At 41.2% G+C, this 22,596-nt stretch overlaps 3 protein-coding genes across 3 annotated transcripts; all 3 read left to right on the top strand.

The window, feature by feature from the left end:
* The first annotated feature begins 730 nt into the window (after positions 1-730).
* Positions 731-10,106, top strand: LOC144665514 (beta-hexosaminidase-like). Its single transcript, XM_078526743.1, has 8 exons — positions 731-1,331; positions 2,245-2,967; positions 3,604-4,040; positions 5,211-5,942; positions 6,503-6,677; positions 7,374-7,626; positions 7,711-7,845; positions 8,746-10,106. Exons 1-8 carry the CDS (start codon positions 1,202-1,204, stop codon positions 8,807-8,809), a joined length of 2,649 nt encoding a protein of 882 aa, XP_078382869.1. The 5' UTR covers positions 731-1,201; the 3' UTR covers positions 8,810-10,106.
* Positions 10,107-14,023: 3,917 nt separating this feature from the next.
* Positions 14,024-18,942, top strand: LOC144666141 (acyl-CoA desaturase-like). Its single transcript, XM_078527504.1, has 3 exons — positions 14,024-14,150; positions 14,889-15,427; positions 16,793-18,942. Exons 2-3 carry the CDS (start codon positions 14,898-14,900, stop codon positions 17,232-17,234), a joined length of 972 nt encoding a protein of 323 aa, XP_078383630.1. The 5' UTR covers positions 14,024-14,150; positions 14,889-14,897; the 3' UTR covers positions 17,235-18,942.
* Positions 18,686-22,118, top strand: LOC144665034 (uncharacterized). Its single transcript, XM_078526214.1, has one exon. The coding sequence runs from the start codon at positions 18,686-18,688 to the stop codon at positions 20,555-20,557; it is 1,872 nt and encodes a 623-aa protein (XP_078382340.1). The 3' UTR covers positions 20,558-22,118.
* Positions 22,119-22,596: the final 478 nt, after the last annotated feature.

The following is a 22,596-nucleotide window of genomic DNA, read 5'->3' on the forward strand; positions in this document are numbered from 1 at the left end:
TGCAGACGAACTAAAGCCCTGACTATACCTTCTGAAGACTATATTGAGGTTTTGTGACACGTCCCGCTGCAACGCAGGCTAGTCAGACGACACTTGACCGTTTTTTTTTTTTTTACAAATTTTCAACTCAAATTATATTCTTTTCAAAATCTTAGCCTCGGGTTTATTCTTAAGGTATTCTTAAAATTTCGCACATGTCAGCCTCGATATTCTTATAAACTTGATTCTTATAAAATAAAAAGAGTGCACGTGTAGTTCAATAGAAAACTGTAGTTCCTAATTATAGACGAAAATAGTCAACCGAACTCTTACAAGCCGAAAACGGTCGATCCTACTACGTTTACCAGTTGTATAAAAAAAAACCGGTTGTTCCAGTAGGAAAACAGTGCAACGGTTCATCACGGTAAAAGAAATTTTCTTGAAAAAATAATACCTTTCGAGGCAATCTCGTCCCCAGAGGCCGCGATGTGGAACGCAGGCTCTGGGAACGAGATTGTCTCGAACCTCGAGTTTTCGTTCCTTACTGCGCAGGCGAGCGAAACGAGCGTTTTTCGACCGCTGTTCAAGCGTAACGACCAGGATCATTTTGTGTCATTTGTTGCGTGCAAGTTTTCACCAAGGCTCTCTTTGCATCCGATAAAAGGTACAGCTCATTCACGTTCCGTTACGTTGTGTTTCATTAAATAAAGTCCAGTACCATTTGTCAGAAAATCATAACCGGAACTTTTCTTTTTCAAATTTTAAGCTCTTGCAGTTAAACACAGCTAAAAAGTTAAATACAATATGAATAATACAATTAATTTTAACCGTTTCAAGCGAAAACGGTCGGAAAAGTGGGACACTTAAACTAAATCACGCAATCGCAATCGGTTGCCGTTGAAAGGGTTAGGTCCGAATACAACGAGAGCCAAGACTGGGTTTTATTTACGCAATGAACTGAGTACATGTAACATGTCACGTAGTTGCAGTTCTGAAAACACTTAGCAAGTGTCATGATATTGGTTCACTAAATCATGCTCGCTCGCCGATTGGCTACAAATCGCTTCCGGATTCAAATGACTCATCAGTTTGCCAGAAGTCACGCGAATCGATCTGAAGAGGCAATACAAAAAGGCTAGAGGGGGAAAAAGAAACAAACATGGCGCCGATGAATGCCCGGGCACAAATTTTGATAAACTAACCTGACGCCAAAACAAGCAGCATGCAAATACTTCCGATACTAAAGTTGAGAAGACTGGTCCTGAAAATGAACGGTCTTCGCTTGTTTTCTGTTTTCGGTCTGTTGTTTACACTGTTCTTGATTTATTCGCTTTACCATTTGTCAAACGGAGGTAACGTATATGTAATTTCGTAAACATTTATAATTTTATTCGGTGTTATACGTTAAAAAGTCTTGCGTGTACGATTCTGTATGCATTCATTGACGAATATTTCATCTACATGGCGTTAGCCGTCAGCTCTCTTCTGTGGTTGCTTGCAATGCATGCAACAATAGAAGAGAGTTGAAATAAATGTTTAACGCTGTTTGATTACTTCCTTACTGCTTAGAAATTAAGGCGCAGGCCAAACGTCGAACTTCACACGAGGCGAACTAAATTGCAGCTTTACCCAAACAGGTAGAGCTCGACCGTTCAGTTGGGTCAAGCGTCAAACATAATTCGTCCGTTGAACTGTTGTCAAACCAAATTCAGAGCAGCAAGAACGATTATTTCAGTAGAGGCTTAAAATACATTAACATGCAAATTAAACTTTTTTATTTATGAAGCTCGTTTCATGAATTAAGAGAAAAGATCGACTTTTGTCCGCCACAGTCGATCTTCACACGTTGTATAGATATATCCGTCTGAAGCCGAGACGGATAGAACGTATTGGTCAATCTTAGTTCTCTGAAAGACTGGAATCCGGAATCCAACACTGCGGATTCTGTTACATGGGTCGATAATTCAGTCGGACGAACTCAACTGAATCAAACGTCGAACTTATCATGAATTTAACTCGCTCAGTTTTGTTCGTTTCATGTGATGTTCACCAACAGTACAGTCTTTAAGAGGTTTTAGAAGCCCTCTGCGCACCCCCAGCCAATTTTTCGAGTACCAACCCCCGACTACCGTACCGCGCTTGTTTGTTTGTTTCTTTGATTAGCTCGACCGTTGGGTCAAACTTCGAGTAGTTGTTCGTTTGCTTGTGTTTGGTTGTTTGCAATTGTGTGTTAAATAACATCCGGCTATGCATCTTTTCTTGCAGTCATGCTCCCACCACCGGAAAACCTTATCACCAACAAACTTCATCCAGTTAGGACGACAAGCCATGCATTTTCACCTTACACAGAGGATCCAATATGCGCACAAGAATTATGCCAAGCGGATATCAACAACATGGCTCACAACTTGAAACTTTACTTTGATGTGTTATCCCCTGGCAGGGCACAAATAACACTTTCTAACAGAGGTCCATATCCCATAAAGAATGGAAGATGGGCAATCTACATCTGCCTGCTGGGAATTATTCAGGAGCAACAGCTGACCAATAACCCTGCAGGCTACGTTCTACCAGGCGGAAGTAACTTAAAAATAACCCATTTAAGCGGCTGTCTGTATCAGTTAGAGCCTCTTAGTCAGTTCCAAGCGATAGCACCTGGAGACCTCATCAAGGTTCAATTCAACACCACTCTAGTAAGGGCTCGGTCCAACTTAACACCCAATTGGTACATTGCAAGCGAAGGATTAGAACCACGAACCATTGCTAACACTGCTGGCGAAGACCTCAGTTTTGTGTTTTCTTTTGACAAGCTTACATGGGACAGTTTCGGTGCTCCAAGTGACACAGATCTCGGACGTGCACCATATATGGTAATCCCTACCCCTGACGTAGTCTTTATCACTGACAAAACCAAGAAAGTGTCCGTAGAAAAGGATTGGCGAGTTTATGGAGAAAAGGGCTTGGAAAATGAGGTGAACTTCTTGGCAAGTATGAAAGACGTTTGTTTATAAACAGTTTATTTTTAAACGAGTAAGCAAAAGCGTTTAAAAGGTTTGGAAGGACTGACTTCCTTGTACCACTCATCAACCATGTGGGTCTCGAACGACACGTTTTAGGGTGTTGCTTCTCAACGTTTTGCAACTGACCAGGCCTCATCATGAAAGTGAGGCAAATGAAATGGCAACTTGAAAATGGCCTATCATTTCACTAATTGTATCCCCCCCTCCCCCCACTTTAAACAGTTATAATTAACAATTATTTCACGAGTGCGTGTTGGATATGAGATGGTAGATAGCCAACTCGGCGCTGCGCGCCTCGTTGGCTATAACGATCGCATATCCAACAAGCGCGAGTGGAATAATTGTTTTATTAAAAACGCCCAAAGAATTGCAATATTTGAGCTCCCCAGTAGTTTTCGTTGACGCGTTTCGGCTACCATATTTGTGCTCAAATGGTACATGAGCTCATATACCATTGCCTGTTAACCAATCAAAACGCAGGAATTTCAATATACCATTGCTAGTTTTAATAAAAAAAATGTAATACATGTTACCACATTTTGTGCTGTTTCCTGTCAAATAGAATTATTCTAATTATTTTGTGGTCATTTTCGTTTGTTCAAAGAAAAATTTGGATTGAAAGTATCATCTGGGGACGACCCCAACACCTCTAAAACTATCAAGCTTTCACTGATGCCCCCAAAAAGTAATCAGCGGTTCTCATCCACTGCGCACGAGTCATATCAACTACAGGTAGACGAGTCCATGCAAAATACTATCATCATTTCTGGTGGAGGGCCTACTGGGGTGTTCTATGGTGTCCAGACTCTACTCGCTCTCATGGACGACCAAGGCCTGGTTCCACAGGTGTCAATCAAAGACTCTCCACGTTTCTCGTATCGCGGGTTGATGGTGGACGTTGGACGTAATTTTATGCCCAAGCGTGAAATTCTGAAACTTTTGGATGCTATGGCGATGTACAAAATGAACAAGTTTCACTTTCATCTGTCGGAGAACGAAGGATGGAGACTGGAAATACCAGGGCTTGAGGAACTGACTCAGGTACGTTGGCACATACTCAAACTCGGAATATCTTTGGATATTTCTCGGAAATCTTCGAAAGCCTACGAAAATTGATCGGAAATGTAACTAGACAGGATAAGCTTTGCCCAGGTGGCCTCCCTGTACGCCTTTGAGGGGAGTGTGGTCCTGGTCTGGTACCTTTTTTTAGGGGAACCTTCCGTTACTTTTATTGCGGGCCCAAGAGAAGCCCACAACCCTAATCTTGACAGTGACCAGCGGATTGCGTTTTACGCGTGCGCGCCACGTTTATAAACCAGGACCGAACCGGAAGTTGAAAATTTTTGTTCTTCCACTAAGCACGATCGGAATGCGAAAATGTGTTAATCACGACAGCTTGTCGTAACACCGGAAGAGAAAAATCTGTTCTCCAAGAGCGATATTTTAAAAACAGCTTGTAAACCTTCTGTGACATTGAAGGTGTTATGTGTTGCTTTTGAGAACATTTGCTGTGATTGTATCACAGATAAACCACGGTAAAGCGAATGATTCCAACAACGGTTATTGTCGAGAAATTCGTTATAACACTGACAACATAGCGAGTTTACCGACTGAGAAAAATCACATCTAAATTCACACTGCACCGCGTGCGAAAAATCCTTGCGTGACGCGTTACTCAGAATAATTGTCTATTGTCCATTTGATCATTTCAGTCCTCCTTGTTCAGTCGTTTATTTATAATTATCGGCACTGCCTACCAGTACCTTGTCTAAGTGCGTCAAGGCCCGCACTTTCTAACCTGTGGTTACCACTAGTTTAGTAGGAGTTCCCCGCCCATCCCCAGAAAGCTACGTTGTTAATTCGATTCCTTTTCAGTCTTGCTCGTCAAGCAATCTTTCCCCAACGAACGATGGGGGAAGATTGCGTGACGAGCCAGAAAAATGTCTATGTAGAAGGCTAGGAGTCAAACGGTTAATCAAGGTGTTTTTATTTGAATAAACGGTTTATTCAGCCATTTTTCACTTTCTGGTAAAATAAATGCATACATCAACGTTTTCTTCTAAAATAGTCTGTTTTTCAGTCATGCTAGCAGTAGTTTTTCCACACAACGGCTCATCCATATATTCATTCTCTCTTTAACTTTCTTTCGAAATTTCAATTTAGATACAGTACATTCCTTAGTTTTATTTCTTTGTTATTTCTTCGGACCAGATTGGATCCAAGAGGTGCCATGACTTACAAGAAAAGACTTGCATTTTGTCTCAACTTGGTTCAGGCCCCGATACAAGCACCTCGGGCACTGGGTACTACTCTACCGAAGATTACAGAGAAATACTTCGTCACGCAACAGCGCGTCACATTCAAGTGATCCCAGAGTTCGACTTTCCGGGACATAGTCACGCAGCTATTAAAAGCATGATAGCTCGCCATGATAAACTGATGCAACAAGGAAGGCCACGAAAAGCTAAGGAGTTCATTCTCAATGACTTCGACGATCAATCTCGCTATTTTTCTGTCCAACACTTCACTGATGGAGTTGTAAACTCCTGCCTCAATTCAACGTACGCTTTTCTAGATCACGTGATATCAGCACTGGTGAGCATGCACAGTGACATTCAACCGCTGACTCTTTATCATTTCGGGGGAGATGAAGTCGCCTGGGGAGTCTGGAAAGGATCACCGGCTTGTGATCGATTAGCAAATGCATCGAGCAAAAACGAGGAACAAATCAAGAAAGATCTGATTGAGCATTTCATTAAAAAGGTTTCTCAAATTACTGAAAAACATAACTTAGATTTTGGTGGGTGGGGTGACGCATTCTTCGGGGGCAAAGACGATCTGACAAACAGGAGTACATTTAAAAACAAGGATGTTTATGCTTACTATTGGAGCATGAGTAATGATACAAAAAACCTTGGAGTAACACTTCTTGGAGGATATAAGGTACTTTCGTGTTGCATTGTTTATTATGCTGTACAAGGTAGCTCTAACTTTTAAGTCCGTAAATGAAGCGCTAGTGTGTGACTATTCGAATGAAAGCTACTGAGCAGTACGTTCATGTGGTACTGTTTATTATGCTGTACAAGGTAGATTTAACTTTTAAGTCTGTGGATGAAGCCCTGGGTTGTGACCAATCAAATGAAAGCTACTGAGCAATACTTTCATGTGGTACTGTTTATTATGCTGGACAAGGCGGTTCTAACTTTGAAGTCTTTGCATGAAACCCTAGTGTGTGGCCAATCAAATGAAAGCTTTTGAGCAGTACTTTCATGTGGTACTGTTTATTATGCTGGATAAGGCGGTTCTTACTTTGAGGTCTCTGCATGAAACCCTAGTGTGTGGCCATTCAAATGAAAGCTACTGAGCAATACTTTCGTGTGGTAACGTTTATCATGCAGTTCAAGGTGGTTATAACTTTGAAGTATGTGAATAAAACCCAAGTGTGTGTCACCATTAAAATGAAACCTATTGAGAAAGCACTTTCAAAATTTTATTTTGCTTAGGTCGTGTTGACCCCTCCTGACTGCCTGTGTCTTGATCATCCTTACGAACCAGATTTTGAAGAGCGAGGTTTGTACTGGGCCGCTGACTACACGGACACGCAAAAAGTCTTTGAATATTCGCCAACTGAACATATTGAGTACGAGAACTCCAGGAACGGCTTGGCCAACCTCTTGGGTAAGTGAAACGAATCGTAAACTAGCGTATGGTGATAAAAGCAATTAAAACCCACTGATTAATTTTTGCGCGCGCTCATTGGACAAAAAGGCATCACGTGGTACAAAATCGGACGACAGGCATCTGCGAATATACCCCGTTCGATTTTAGGCGCTATTTAGAGGCGAGGTCATTGAACCGCTTGTGACGTCATCAATTAGCACGTCAGTGGACTTTTGTGATAAGCAGCTGATAGAGCTAGGATTGTTCATTTTAAATATCGGTTGCATTCTGACAGAGCTAATCAAAGAAAAACACGATCCGTTTTTGGTGCAAAATCGGTGGTTAAACAAGCTAATAGGCCTCCAGTGATGACGTCAAGACTTTCTCGGCCAGAAGAGAGGATATGAAGAGTAGAAAGTAACAAGAATAAGAAACCCGAAAAAAACGGAAGGAAGAGGAGCAAGAAAAAAGCCAATCACAAACGACACAGACAATCCAGTGTACAAATCAAAACGTTGGACCAAATACATGCACCAGGTTCGAAGCGCGTGGAAAGTGTGAAAGCAAGTCACGATTGGTTTTGGTTTACTTCTGATTGGTTGCCAAAGTGTCCATGGCCTACGCGTAGCAATGCAAAACCAAAGCAAACGCGAATAACTTTCGACAATCAAGTGAAAATCGCGCATCGTTTTCTTATTATTATTTCTCTCCTAGGAATTGAAGGTTCATTTTGGGGAGAAACAGTCCGTACCGCTGACCAGATGTACAGTATGCTCTTCCCGAGGATCTTGGCTCTGGCAGAACGTGCGTGGCACCAAGGCTCATGGGAGAGTATCCCGAACACTGATGAACGAGATCGTAAAAGGAACGATGACTGGGTGAACTTCGCGAACACGGTTGCCTACAGAGAACTACGTCGGCTTGACCAGATGGGCGTGAATTATCACGTGACACCACCGGGAGCAAGGTTGGTTTTTAAAAGTACCCTTGGCTCGGTTATCAAAGGTACCATTTTTAACTACTAATTCGTTGTTTTCGATTCTTTTTGTAGAACGATTGATGGAAAATTACAAGTGAAGACTGCGCTGCCAGGCCTCACAATTGAGTACTCGACAGATGAAGGTGTGACGTGGAATGACGTCACAGAGGACACAAAAATAAACGGTGAAATAAGATTACGAGCCAGGTAAAGTAGTATATTTTTTTTTTTTTTTTATCAACCATCAACCATGGGACTTGATTGGGCACTACACATTACAATGAGGGTCTGGATGGGGGTTCTAGAATCGTGGTTGTCAGTTAAATTTTCAGCCCATTTCTCCATCACCTTCTCAGTTATCAGTGAATTTTGCAGTTCTCAGATCTCAGCTTTCAAATGAAAAACGCGTCATTCCTCAGCTGATAGCTAAAATTTCGACCAATTCCCAGCCAGTATCAGTTTTTCTGCGCTACCAGCAAACATTTGTCAACAGTGAATTTATTTATGTGAAGGATGTATCATGATGATTTATATATCAACTGCGGATGTAGATGTAAATAAGAAACGATCTTCACAGGGAATTTTTCATCGGAAAATTCACTGAGATCCCATGACAAAATGCACGAGGACCTGATCCTATTTGGGGGGTGGGGGTGGGTAGCAATACTTCTACACGCATCATGCTTTTCAGAGTTAGTTAGTTCTCTTCGCGCCATAAGGCGCATAAGGGGGCTTTTCAGAGGGTACACTATAATTAGGCTGGATTCACACTTGGTGACTGGGCATGGTGCCAGAGAACGCTTCCTTCTGGGCACTCTTCAGTAACACACAATTATTGTTAAGTTGCCATGCCATAGTTCGAGCACGGGCAAAAGTACAAAGTCAGGATCTTGTACACAGACACTAAAACAAAAAGGCATTTGAGTACTTTGGTTCCCTGCGTTTGGAGAAGGCACCATTTTTTGCCTGTTTCCAGCTGCAGATACCAATGCTCTGGCACTAAGTGTAAACACGGCCTAACTTTAAAGTTTAAGCACAAAAAGACATACAACTCAAATAAACTATCCATTGTTTTTTTGTTTTGTTTTTTGTTTTTCTTTTTTGCAGGTCTGCAGACCATAAGCGATATAGCAGGACTGTGAAATTTGAAGTTCCAAACCATCCTAAGTAACCATGGTAACAACAGAAGCTTAGTCTACTCAACCAAAACTTGTCGAAATGTCCTTTCAAGCCATCTTGAAGCGTACAATGGCAATTAGGAGTAGTTTGACCTCAACTATCAATGGCACATCAGAGATCAAACGAAGGGTAATTTCACCCTGCATGAGTCAAGTGTCCAGTGGATTTAAAATTTAACCGCCAACCGACGAAACGTCTCTAGAGCCTTCGTTTCTTCTATACTAGTCGACTGAAAAACAAGCAGTAAATAATAAAGATGGTAAATTTTCAGCTCGGTGATAAATAATGAAGATGAATTTTTCAACAATGACACGAGCATGGGACAAAGAACAAAACTGAGTCACCGATCGACGGGAATGGCCTCCTAGATATCGGCGCTCTAACCATGCAACTGAGCTACGACAGACTCGTGGTGAGCTGGGCCATTTACAAGGTTAATATGTGACACGCATCCTGCATACTGCTAGGATCAGCAATGAAAAACAAGTAGTTCTGAGGATGAGAATGAGATCTTAAACCGTCAAACTGGCCTGCGAAGCTGGCGGGATCTCTCGTGGCCCATTCTCCTAGCGGCTAGCTTCGCCGCTCTCCTAAGGGGCTCCGCCACTGAAACAAAGCACGAAATCTGTCCTCCACAAAGGATCCTTCAGTGTAGGGGGCCTAAAAAACAGTCAGTGTTAAGTGTCCCCCGCGCGCTTTCATGTCCTTTCTCTCCAGGCTCCACGCAATTACTTTTCACCTCTCTTCAGCCACTGAAGGAGGGGAGAGAAGCACAAATCAAAGCGAGATCCAGCCAGTTTCGCAGGCTATCGTTATTTTTACTGTCAACAATCATTGGATGCAACGACAACAACACCTAAACGACAAATTTTCCAAAGATCCAAGTCCAATTTCATCGCAAATCTTACAGTCCGTAAAAACTCGTTTTCTGCAAATTTCATGTAGTCTGGATAAAAGCAGGCAAACTACTATTTTTAAAAAATGTACAACAACTTTTAGTTTGCAAGACATGTTTCGATCGTTCCAACGATCATCTTCAGTTGTGGGATCGTTTACAGTTGACGTTGAATTTTTTACAAGCAATGGCGTAACATGCGTGATACGCAACATTCGTGATACATTTTAAATTTAACGTGCAGCATTTAAATGCGCGAGACATGGAACAATGCGCGCGAGTATAAATACACGGCAAAGAAATTAAACAGTAAAAATAACGAAGTAAATTACAATTATTACACAAAATGATGCAAAAAAATTAAATTAAATTAAACGACACTTATTTATAAGAAAATAACATAATACTAAAATGAAAGAGTTAAGTCAGCATGTTTGAGCTGCTTATTTTAACGTGGGGTTTCCCAGCGGATGTGGACAGCCTCTTTTAAAATTAGCTGTAGTCTATTGGGTGCGGAATCTACAATAGAAAAGCAGTTCTTAGATGCAAGCCTACGGCATGCCTCAGACTGCTGCAGATGTTGGTAAATGTGTGAGTTCCTGCCCCTACTCAGATGCTCACGAATGCGCGTTGAAAGATGACGGCTAGTTTCGCCGATGTAACAGGCATTACATCCTGCACACAACGAAAATTGGGGGGGGGGGGGCAGCGTTAAATTGGTTCGTCAAGATATTCCGTCTCGTGATCCATTCAAAAATCGTTAAACAGGATATTTTTTGCGAAGTAATATGTTGTAGGACTTGAACAAACCTCCCTTTTTTCCAGAACGCCACTCGTAGAGGTCCACAAATTGTTAACATTGTTTTTCACTTCTTTGGAAGCCTTCGGTAAACTACGTTTATCTTCGGAAAAGTTCGAAAATGGATCGGAAACGTTTGTATGGCCTTCAGACAACAGTCAGAGAATCTTCGGAAATCTTCGGTCTACTGAAACTGCTCAGAATACAAAAAGACGCTAGAACGGAAAAAGTCGCTCCAAATATGAAAACCTGCTGAGTATTTTTGGGACAGTATTAGCCTCCCCCCCCCCCTCCCAAACGTTCCATCGCTCCGCCGCCTCTGCCACTGTTATCACAAGTGCTAGCTCTGCAGATGTCTTTTGCAGTATTTTTTTTGGAAGAAAACAGAATTCAATTGCTCAAGTGGAAGATATGTGGGAATATAAAATAAGTCACAATTCGAGTGGCCTAAGTGTTACAGCTGCTTTAGTTAAGAGAAGAGCGGGCGAGCGGAAATTCAAGTGAGCCCAGCTGTCAATTTCAGCTTGCTCGCGCTATGACTATGAGACACGATCTCCCAAAAGCTAAACTACCTTATTTTAGAAAGCAGCTGACGGGATTTCAAGGACATCATTCTCTCTTTCGTCAACCTAGACTACGAGCTGTCGAGATTTACTTCTATCGTTGGGGCGAGCGAGGTAATCTTTATTTAATTTCCTTTCTTTTCCCTAATAATATTTTGTATACGCCGTCTTTTAGCTTGTTTTAGGATTTGGGATAATTTTCCGCTATTCAGTCATTCTGCGTTTAAAGCTGGTTTAAAGGTCCCCCTGTCCGCGTGATTAATTTAACTTAACGATCAACTTGTATGGCCAAAGAAAAGGAACGTTAAATGCTGCGTATTTGTTTAAGCTAAGCCACCAAAAACATTCTGATTGCACTTTTTTTTATTTTATAAGGCCATCCCAATAAAATGTTTCGTTTCCCATCGCCCGACCGACCCATTTTTTTCGAAAAGTAAAAAAAAAAAAAATTCCAGATTCACTAGTTAAAGAAGCAAGTACTTCAATTTACAAGCACACGATCTTGTTTTATTAACAACGATTGGTATATGATGTCTTTGTCTTTAATAAACATCTATACTACGTTAGTTAAAGACTGTTTAGACATTTGATAAGGAATAACGAACGGAAAGACCACGTTTTCGAGTTGACTTTGTAATCAGGCTTTCTTACTTAGCAGCCCGGCCTTCTCTGGAACCCAAGTGTTTTTTTTTTTTTTTTTTTTTTTTTTTGCCCGACCGACCGACCCATCATCACAAAAGACGGGGCGATGGGAAACGAAACATTTTATTGGGATGGCCTAAGAATACCGTTTGACATTTCTGTTTTAGCATGTATTGGGGTATCAATTTGTTTGGTGTCCAGATCTGTATCGTGTTACATTTTGCACATGTTTATATTCTTTTCAAAATCTCAGCCAGCCTCAGCTTTATTCTTAAAATATTCTTGAAAATTCGCAAATTTCAGCCTCGATATTCTTATAAGCTAGATTCTTATAAAATAATAAGAGTGTAACCAAGATATCTTTAGTCCGGGCGAATCGACCATTTTCTTCGGGCGAACGGGCTATCGCGCGAAACGACCGCAATTCAGAACTACCGTTCTTCGATATATTTATCTAGAGCTATTGTTCGACGATTCCAATTTAAAAAATTTCGCAATTCACTATTCTTTATTTCTCAATACTTCCCGAGATCATTGATTCAAGAACGATTTCTGCGAAGCCCTGCAAATGTCTTTTGTTAGACTGGTTTTAACTAATACAAAAAGATTATGCAAGACCATTGTTTACAGCGAAAAAAAAGGTAGTTCGCTTTTATTATGTTAATCCCTGTAATCTATTCGCATAACTATTACAAAAAGCCCCCAAATATGTCACCCCTTTTGTTGTCTGAGTTGAAAATAAAAAAAAAAACGTCTGGCAGACGTCGAGAAATGTTCACAGTGAAACGGTTGCTACACTCAGAGAAGCATGCAATGAAAATTCGAGCTTACTTTACAAAATTAACGGTCTGTAGCAAATTTTTCCATTTTCTACACTTTCATAGCGCAAACGAAACGTTTTTTCGACTTATTAAGAATTCATGCGTTCCCGGTTGATAAATGTCTAAAAAATAAAGCACAAGTCTGGCACTACAGTAAAGGGCATTTTTCCTACCAGCCTTAAATTTTAATTGGTTTTTCCTACAACTGTGATACGGTACGAAAATTTTTCTACAAAAAAAGATCTGGTGACAAGTAGTAGGTCAGTCCCAGGGAGGGGGGGGGGGGGGTACTTCGCCTTGTAAACGACGGGGATGATCGAATGGAGGCAAAAAACTCAGGACCCAAAAAAATCCCTTAGTCTTCCGACATTACCCCAAAAAATCCCTAAACCAAAAATAACCCCCCAAAAATCCCTTGTCAAATTACCCCTAAATTGCCAGGAGGCGCAATAACATAACACAAAAGAACGCTCGTTTTGTTTATTCATCATACCATGAATGCGCCAAGGCACTTTGGTTCGTTTTTAATACCCAAAAAAATCCCCTATCTAAATCAAGATACCCAAAAAAATACTTGCCAAATTTTCCAACCCAAAAAAATCCCGGAATCAAAAATTTCAAACCCAAAAAAATCCTTCGATCATCCCCGTCATTAACAAGCCGGAGTACCCCCCCCCCCCCCCCCGGGAGGTCAGTAGTGGGTTTAATTCTGCGTTGACAGTGTCGGGTTACAATGTGCATTCAAAACTTTCATGACTAGAGGTATTACAAATTCCTTTGCTCATTCGCTGGTTCTTTATGGGTTTTCATGACATATTTTTTTGTTTCGAGTTTTTTGTATGCGTTGTTGAACTGAAGTCTTGAACAGGCTGGCAGCTGAATAAGCTAAAATTTGCAATTTTTACGGAGAAGTGGGTAGCGCAAGTGCACGGCTAGGCTGAACTAACTTCTTATACCCCGTGAAGCGAAAAAATAGCATCTTCTTCAGGAAAAACGTGATAGTCCTTAAGTTTGTATTTGCTATCTTGTATTATGATGCAATTTTCCAATATATCTTTTTATTATCATTTTAATTTCGTCAAAAATCCCGTTGCATTCACGTCTGATTCTTGGCACACGTGAATGACTCCAACTTCCTGCGACCTTGAATGACCGAGCCCGTTCTCACCCCAACCAATCAGAAACCAGATTCTATCGGGACAACAAACCCGAGTAGGTTTTGAGAGAACGCGAACGAGTTAAAAACATCTCAAATTTTACAGCGTTTAAAACCTTAAATCGAGTTTATATTCTATCAGACATCTTCAAAATCCTTTTCGCTTGAATTTTGTGTCGCTTAGAGTAGTTCAAAGGCTTAAAATTATTCGTAAATATGAATTATGTTGCGTCGACTTCGTAGATGGAAAGTGAAATTCTCCTATCTAACGAACCAAACTTCCGGTAGGCGCCCTTGAATGCCCGTTTGGCAGTTCGCTTTTGTGTGCAAACATGCGATAAGTTGCTATAAAAGACTGTCTCCTGATAATTTTGCATATTTACTTGAAAGACCTTCGTCGAGAGAGCTGTGCTGGAAGTTGAAGAAGGACGCTAAATTCTACGCAAATTTTCCGCAGGTATGAAAAGTTTTATTCGTAATGTTAGTCGTCCTTTCCCTATCCGAATTAATTCAAGCAAGAGTAAATTGAACAGTTGTTCAAGTCGCAAAAAACTTTTATCGTAATACATATGAGATTTGAATAATTGCGTAGTAATCGTTTTAGCGAATCTTTTTAATTTTTCGTCGTAGAAGAGCTGAAACTACTTGAACAGTGAAAACTGTGAATTTTATTTTGTGTAGCCATTTCCAAGCAGCGAGAGAAACTAATTATTTTTTAATTTGATTCGCAAAAACAAAAAATAAAGATGTGAGGTTTGTAGTTTCATAGTGAAGGCAGTGTAATAGCAACGTTTTCATAGAAAAGCACAAGACAGTTTTATAAATTTCCATGGATGCAAGGACATTTTCGCGCTTTTCGTCGCGGGCTTTTATGTCTAGACGACCAAATCTCTGTAAAGATCTTCATGCAAATTTTCAGTCTCTGAAACATGAAAAGATTTCAAAAAGCTAAGAGAATTTTGAAGAAAATTTGTATCTTTGTGGGGAATTTTTTGGTCTGTTACAACGCTTTTAATTTATTTACGAGGTTCTTTTATATGGCTATTGGCGGGTTGAATCTTGTTTACTTTTTTGAACCACAATATTTATACCGCTGCGGGTTTTCCCTGCGTTAATAATTCACGCCGTTATGTAAACCTTTGTATTGCTGCTCAGTTGAGGAAATAATTCCCGTATATTCTCTTCTTGTTCACAGGGGAAAAGTATGGCTCCAAAAAGTGCCACTGTAACTCAAACAGAAACCATTGACCCAGAAACGAAAACTTCTGGTCATGAACAAAAACGCCCGCAGCGACAAATCGTGTGGCTAAATGTTTATTTCATGGTAGTGCTCCACCTCATGGCAATATACGGCATTTATCTCATCCCCGGGGCAAACCCAAAGACTTGGTTATGGACTTGGCTGTGCCACTTCGTCGGCGGGCTAGGTATTACTGTTGGAGTTCACAGACTCTGGTCTCACCGATCGTACAAGGCAGGATGGCCTTTGAGGCTGGCGCTCATGTTGATGAATTGCATCGCTTCACAAAACGACATCTTTGAATGGGCGCGCGACCACCGCGTTCACCACAAGTTTTCTGAAACCGACGCAGATCCGCACAACGCGAAGAGAGGGTTTTTCTTCTCACACGTTGGATGGCTGATGGTGAAAAAACACCCTGATGTAATAAAGAAGGGAAAGCAACTGGATCTGAGCGATTTGTACGAAGATAAAATCATCATGTTTCAACGAAGGTAATTATGCATAGTAAAATTCCGGTTATAAGCCCCCCCTTTTATACCCCCCCTTTTTTCCTTTTTTGAAAAAAAATTTTTTTTTTCCCCCCCTTTCCCCCCCTTTTTTTTTTTTTTTTTTTTTTTTTTTTTTTTTTTTTTTTTTTTTTTCTTTCATATTCCGTTATAATTGTCTGGAGGAGGGGGTCGGGGGAGGGGCTGCGGTCTCAGCCCCATTGTCCTATCCCACGAAAAAGAAAAATCATGTCCCGGATGGGATACATTCACCATCATCATCACTTTAAAATCGAACTTCACCCTAAATAGGTTGCCTTGGAAAAAAAAAATTGTGCAAACTGCTTTTAATTGCCAATTGCTTAAGGTGAGCAGCATATTTTATATATTTCCACCTTTCGTGTAGTGGAAACATGCTACAAGGTGTTGGTTTGTGTAGGGAAAGCCCCTCTTGAGGGACCGAAAAAACATATGGCCAAAAGGGCTGAAAATTCCCATCCGCCACACTCCCTGAGAGCCTCCCAGGGGGGGGGGGGGTCCATGTTTCCTTGTTCCCATCAAAATTTTCCTTGTGTTCCTGTGTTCCCTAAAAGATTTTTTTTCAATTTTGGTGCAGAAACTTCACCCTAAAAAGGTTGACTTGGAAAAAAATAATTCGTGCAAACTGCTTGTAATTGACTAAGGTGGGCAGCATATTTTATATATTTCCACCTTTTGATTAATTAGTGAAACCATGCTTCAAGGTGTTCCTATGTGTAGGGACCAAAAAAACATAAGGCCAAAAGGGCTGAAAATTTCCATCCGCCACCGCCACACTCCTTGAGAGCCTCCCAGGGGGGGGGGGGGGGGTCCATGTTCCCTTGTTCCCATCAAAACCTTTCATGTGTTCGGGTGTTTCGAAAAATATTAATTATTATATTTAGATTTCGGTGTACCCTGTTCCCTAAACTATGTAGACTGTTCACAGCCTCTCGATTTTTCAACGCATTAAAAAGCAAACGAAGCTAGCGCGAAGCGCAAGCGCGGGGGGAGGGGGGCGGGAAGCGATCAAAGGAACCCCACCCCCTTGCTTCTTCCGTTTTGCGCTGGCGTCGAGTTCTCTCACCGTTCTCACCGCGCGCTCAACAATCGAAACAACACGAAAGAATAGAGTGCTGTGGACAGTCTATAAACTTAATGCTTTTGTTCCTGTGTTTCAGTTTTATATTCCTTTTGTTTCCATGTTCCCAAAAGGTTTATGACCTTGTTCCTTTGTTCCCTGAATCCCCTGGGGGAAGCCTCCCTCATCTCCCTGCTTTTTGAGTACTTGACAAACAACATGGTGATATTGCAATGAGAATTTATGTCATAATCTTTTCATTTCTATTTCAGACACTACAAGCTTCTCAGTACAATCTTCAATGTCATAATGCCAATTGTGGTTCCTTGGTACTTCTGGAATGAAAGCATCTGGAATGGATTTTTCATTTGTTATGCATTCCGTTACGCCTTCACCCTTAACGCAACATGGTGTGTTAACAGTCTTGCCCATATTTGGGGATCACGGCCTTATGATGAGAACATTAATCCTTCAGAGAACTTCTCTGTTGTCTTAGCAACTGGTGGTGAAGGTTTCCACAATTTTCATCACACCTTTCCTCAGGACTATGCCACAAGTGAATTAGGTTCACCAATGAATCCTTCTAAATGGTTCATTGACCTGTGTGCAATGTTTGGACTGGCATATGATTTAAAAACAATTTCCAAGGAGGCCATCCTGAAGCGGAGAATGCGTACTGGAGACTTGCAACACCTTAAACACCATGAAAATTAGACTGTTGCGAAAATGAATTGCCAGTCATAATTGTAATACCGTAAAGTTCCGTGTATAAGCCGCACCCGTAGATAAGCCGCACCCCCGATTTGGAAGCTCAAATTTTGGGAAAAAAATATACAGACCATAAAGTTTGAAGTTCAAGTGAAGTTCTATTGGTAAACAATCAAGGGCAAACAAGCGCGGTTTCGAAACACTGACACGGTGGTTGTTGCAATGTTTAATATAAATTAAGTCTTACGAAAGCTAAATTTCACTTGTCATACCTCCTTTTTAGTTTGAGTTCACAATATCTTAAACTTGGATGCTCTCTTGATATCATTTTTTCGATATTATCACTTCTAAACACTCCTGAAACACTTGTAATTCGTTCAAATCGTTCGCGAATGATGAATGCTTAGTAGCCAAGCTCTGAATTGTAGAGAGGAGTCTGGGCATTAAAAACAAACATATCGGCATTTTCTTCGGAAAAAAACACATTTTTATTTCAAGATTCTTGGAAACTGCTACTCGCAACAGGAAAAAAACTTCATGCAGAATAAGAGTTTGTTAATCCAGCAGATGTATTTGCTGTGAAGGTCAATAAAAAACCGAAGCGGTCGGCCAGTTGCATTGTGAGTATTTGTGTTTATCTTGGTGCCAGTTTCTCGCACGCGGCGGACATGATTCGAAGATTCGAAGACATGATTCGAATTGACTGGCACGCTTCACTGCAAACAGCTTTGCAGAGGAACTAAAAGGTAGTGAACAACAACAAAGTTTTCAGGTTGTTATATGTTTATTCATAGTTTATTCAATGACGTCTTGAGAAGTTTTTTATGCATATTAATTACGCCTTTGAGAACTCCAACCACAGGCCACCCAGGCTCTCTCGTTAATTATTTGCAACGGTCGTTGTCGGTTCGACTCAAGCGATCAAAAAATATATGCTTCATAAATTGACGAATTTGAGATCTTTCGTTCCTAAATTACAATAAACTGTAAGCCATATAAATAAAGATCACTTACCTATTGTTGATTGTCTGTTATTGTGTAATTTTGAGGGGTTTTGGGACGTTTATTCCCCACTTGCCGCTGACGCCCCCTACTAATACCAAAGCAGTGTGCAATCGAAACGTCGCGATCTACATCACAAGTGACACTACGTCGTGAGACAAACGAAAAATACTTTATTATTATTGTACTCTACCACGATGATTAACCACAACATTTTTTACGATATTGACCTGAAATATGGGCGCACAGCCCTAAGGTTGATTCGTCGACATGAGCGTTGCTCGAGCAAGCTCGCACGCTTTACAAACCATTTTACCTTTCTTACAAGGTGCATTAAGAACCGCATTGTCCCCAAAGATCTACAAGTCCGACCGCCAGTTCCCACAAAGGGCGCGCGCAGAGTCGCTGAACTTGCATCAATGAGATTCCTGAGGGAAAGGATCAGACTGACGCAGATGGCCAAAGGAGATGCGAAGAAGGAAGCAGACTCCACTGCACAGAGCATAACATCCGCTCTATCGACGGAGGACGCAGACAGAATACTAGAACAGATCAAGATCAACACCCAACGAGTCTTTAATTCCACCAAAGACAGACAAAAGCAGAAGTTTGAAAAACTTGTGCGCGAAAAACACGCGGCTGTGTCCCCTTCTGATACACCGTATGTTGACAAAACTAACTGGGTTATTAATTTATCTTCTAGGTCCCTCAGCGACGCCGAGATAGCTCTGTTTCGGAAAGGACTGAACTTCGCCGTAACTCCTACGAACATCCCTGCCAAGGAGATTATCGCCAGTGTCGAATCAGCTGTCAGACAACTCAACACAGAGCAAGCAGACCTTGTCAGAAGAGCCGTCAACGACATTCTTCAACAGGCAGAACCACCAGAGCCTAACATCACGAAAGAAATTCGAGACGGGCTTAAAAGCCTAAAGGAGGATGATTCCATCATGATTCTCCCAGCTGACAAAGGGCGTGCTAGCGTAGTCCTAGACACTGAGACGTACCGCACTAAGATGTCTACCTTGATCGAGAACGGACCGTACCAGCTCCTGAACAAAGACCCGACAGACCGTCTAACCAGAAAGCTGACCGAGAAGCTGCTAACCCTGAAACGAAGCGGAGATCTATCAGAGGCTGTTTACAACAAGATCAGACCTCGACACAAACAGCCACCAAGAATCTACGGTTTACCAAAAATCCACAAGGCCGACGTACCTTTAAGACCTATCGTATCATGCGTTAACACCTTTGCGTATGATTTGTCAGCCTACCTAGCTAACATCTTGTCTCCTTTAACAGGTAACTCGGATTTCGCAGTGACCAATTCAGCCCACTTCGTATCCACCATCAACAGTGAGACGATCCTAGACAACGAGATCATGGTGTCTTTTGACGTGGAGTCGCTGTTTACAAACGTTCCTATCGACGGCGCTGTACAAGCCGCGCTACGGAAACTAGAGAACGATCCCAGCCTTGCCGATCGCACAACGCTAACACCTGCTCAGATCGCTGACCTCCTGAATTTCGTATTGAGATCTACATACTTCCAGTACAACGGATCAATTTACGAACAACAGGAAGGCGCAGCCATGGGAAGTCCGGTTTCCGCTGTTGTTGCTAATCTCTACATGGAGAGCTTTGAGGAGCAGGCAATAACTTCATCATCCTACAAGCCTAAGATATGGAAACGCTACGTGGACGATACATTCACCATCTTGGATCGCGGAAGAGTCGACAGCTTCTTACAACATCTCAACAACCAGCAGCCTTCCATCCGCTTCACCATGGAAACAGAGAACGACTGCAAAATCGCCTTCCTCGACACCACAGTTTCGAGAGAACCAGACGGCCGGCTCACCAACAGCGTATATAGAAAACCAACACACACTGATCAATACTTAGCGTATGATTCACACCACCCTCAATCAGTAAAACGCGGTATTGTTAAGTGTCTTTACGATCGTGCTAAACGCCTCGTAACAAAACCATCTGTTATATCCAAGGAGAAAAAACATCTGTCATCTGTTCTTGTTTCTAATGGTTATCCTTTTTCTTTCTTGCAGAAGATCACCAAGACCAGAAAGCCGAGCACCAGTGCTGAGCCTACGACCGAGTTTAAATCTACTGCGGTTCTACCCTATGTCAAAGGTCTTTCCGAACAGCTTAGACGCTGCCTACAACAACAAGGCGTACGCGCTGTTTTCAAGTTGGAAACTACATTAAGATCACACCTAGTACGGCCGAAAGACGCCGTTGATCCGACTAAACAAGATGGCGTTGTCTACAGAATTCCCTGTGAGTGCGGCAAAGTTTACATCGGCTAGACTGGAAGACCTATGCAAGACAGAATCAAAGAACACGACCGGGACATCCGACTCGCTCGTATCCAGACCTCCGCTGTTTCAGAGCACACCCACAACACCGGACACTACCCGCTTTGGAATGAGGTAAAGTTTATTGATCGTGAACCACACTGGTACACACGCAGGGTAAAAGAGGCAATTCACATAAGACTTCACCCTAATAATATCAACAGGGATAATGGAATTGAAATTCCTGAAGCATGGATGCCCACGATCAAAAAACACAACAACAGGAGAACTGTACGACAGCGGACCGCTGAGGGAACAACAGGACACAGAAACAGCGAGGATCGAAATGCACCAATCACAGCTGTTGAAAACCAACCAATCACAGCGCAGCAGCGTGCTTTATAAGTTCACGCACAACCAGTCGACCTTATCGCCTGATGAAGACTAGCAGTGTGCAGTCGAAACGTCGCGATCTACATCACAAGTGACACTACGTCGTGAGACAAACGAAAAATACTTTATTATTATTGATTAGGTATTTGTTTCATACCATTACTGTAATAGCAACTGGTGAAGAATAGTAGTACTGACCCAAAGTATAAGGGCTGGAAAACACTGAAAACCATTTCAGCCGCGTTTCAAGGAATCCAAAAAAGCTTTACTTATCCCATATATATTTGTTTTGCAGTATTTTGTTAATTTTTGGACGATTTTGGGGGATGTCTGGGAGGCGATAGTTTTTCTCAAAGGATTAGTAAAATTTAAACAAATAAGAAATATTGGAGATTTAATGTGATTTTAAAATTTGAATTTGAAGTTAAAAATTGGTGAACGGACACCAAACACTCTCCTGACAACCCGGAGTGCTCTTGCGAGGGAGTCAACTGTTTGGAGGTGTTTCCATTCTTTTCTTCAATCTCTTAAAGTTCCATTCAAATTCAGGTAGAACCCCACCTTAAGTTTTGTTCTTGTGAGAAAACAACAGAAGTCATAGGTTGCGTGATATAACCAAGCATGGATTTTAATTCTCCCTCCCTTTCCATCTCCTTAGCCTTTCACCCCCACCTGTCCCTACCTTTCTACTCTCATTCAATTTAATGTTTGTTTACATTTCCTAACCAATTTAGTGTCGTACTAATCTGTGCCAAGCAATCAGATAATAACAGAAATTTGCCTTCATTTTGATCTCCCATACCAAGACCTTAGAGTATAAACCGCTAATAAAACAAAACACACTTGATAATAATTCTTTGAGGTTATACACCTTACAGTTTTAACGTACTGACGAACTTGATAACAAACCCCGTACTAAGGATTTTTTCTGATCAACATAGAAAATAAGTTCACGATGGTTTGTTCCCAAAACGTTTTTTACTGTACAGAGGGTCTGTATATTAACCTGTAACTTGTATACCGTATAGAAAAATTCAGAACGAACCGACTTCTGCCCGCTACCATGTTATCATGTTGAAAAATTAGCTCGTTCCGGTTCGAAACCGTAGCAAAATCGTTAGAGACAGACAAGATACAGCCGTTTACTGGCAGTCTTTGAAAATCCTGAATTTCGTCAAAATGAGCCAAAATAAAGTTTTAAAATTTCCTTTCTTATCTTTTTATTCAATTCTATGAACTGCTTTTATTCAGTACTGTCCACAAAGATTTCAATTTCCTCAAAGTTTCGGGACAGATGGATACAAAATATTTCGTGCAGAATGTAATTTGATTAAACGAATGTATTCACGTCTATAAATACTTCAAACAGTGAATGAAAAACCGTTTTGTTTTCATCGATGAGAACCACTTTCAAATAGTTAAAGCATAAAAACTAACAATCAGACCAGAAAACGATAATTATTAATGTAAGGTCTCGCTATTATGTCTCGGCAGAGATACTTCTTTTTTGCAAGTTCAAATGTATGCAAATCTCGTGTGAAACGTAATTCGATTCCATTGTCTTGTTTACAAACTCTTTCTTAAGAAAGTTGTATTTTCGTGAATAAAACCCACTGGCCTGTTTTGTTTTCCTGATCATGTTTGTCTGTGATTTTTAC

The sequence above is a fragment of the Oculina patagonica genome, chromosome 9, assembly GCF_052425735.1.
Source record: "Oculina patagonica isolate OP01 chromosome 9, crgOcupat, whole genome shotgun sequence".
Taxonomy (NCBI): Eukaryota; Metazoa; Cnidaria; class Anthozoa; order Scleractinia; family Oculinidae; genus Oculina; species Oculina patagonica.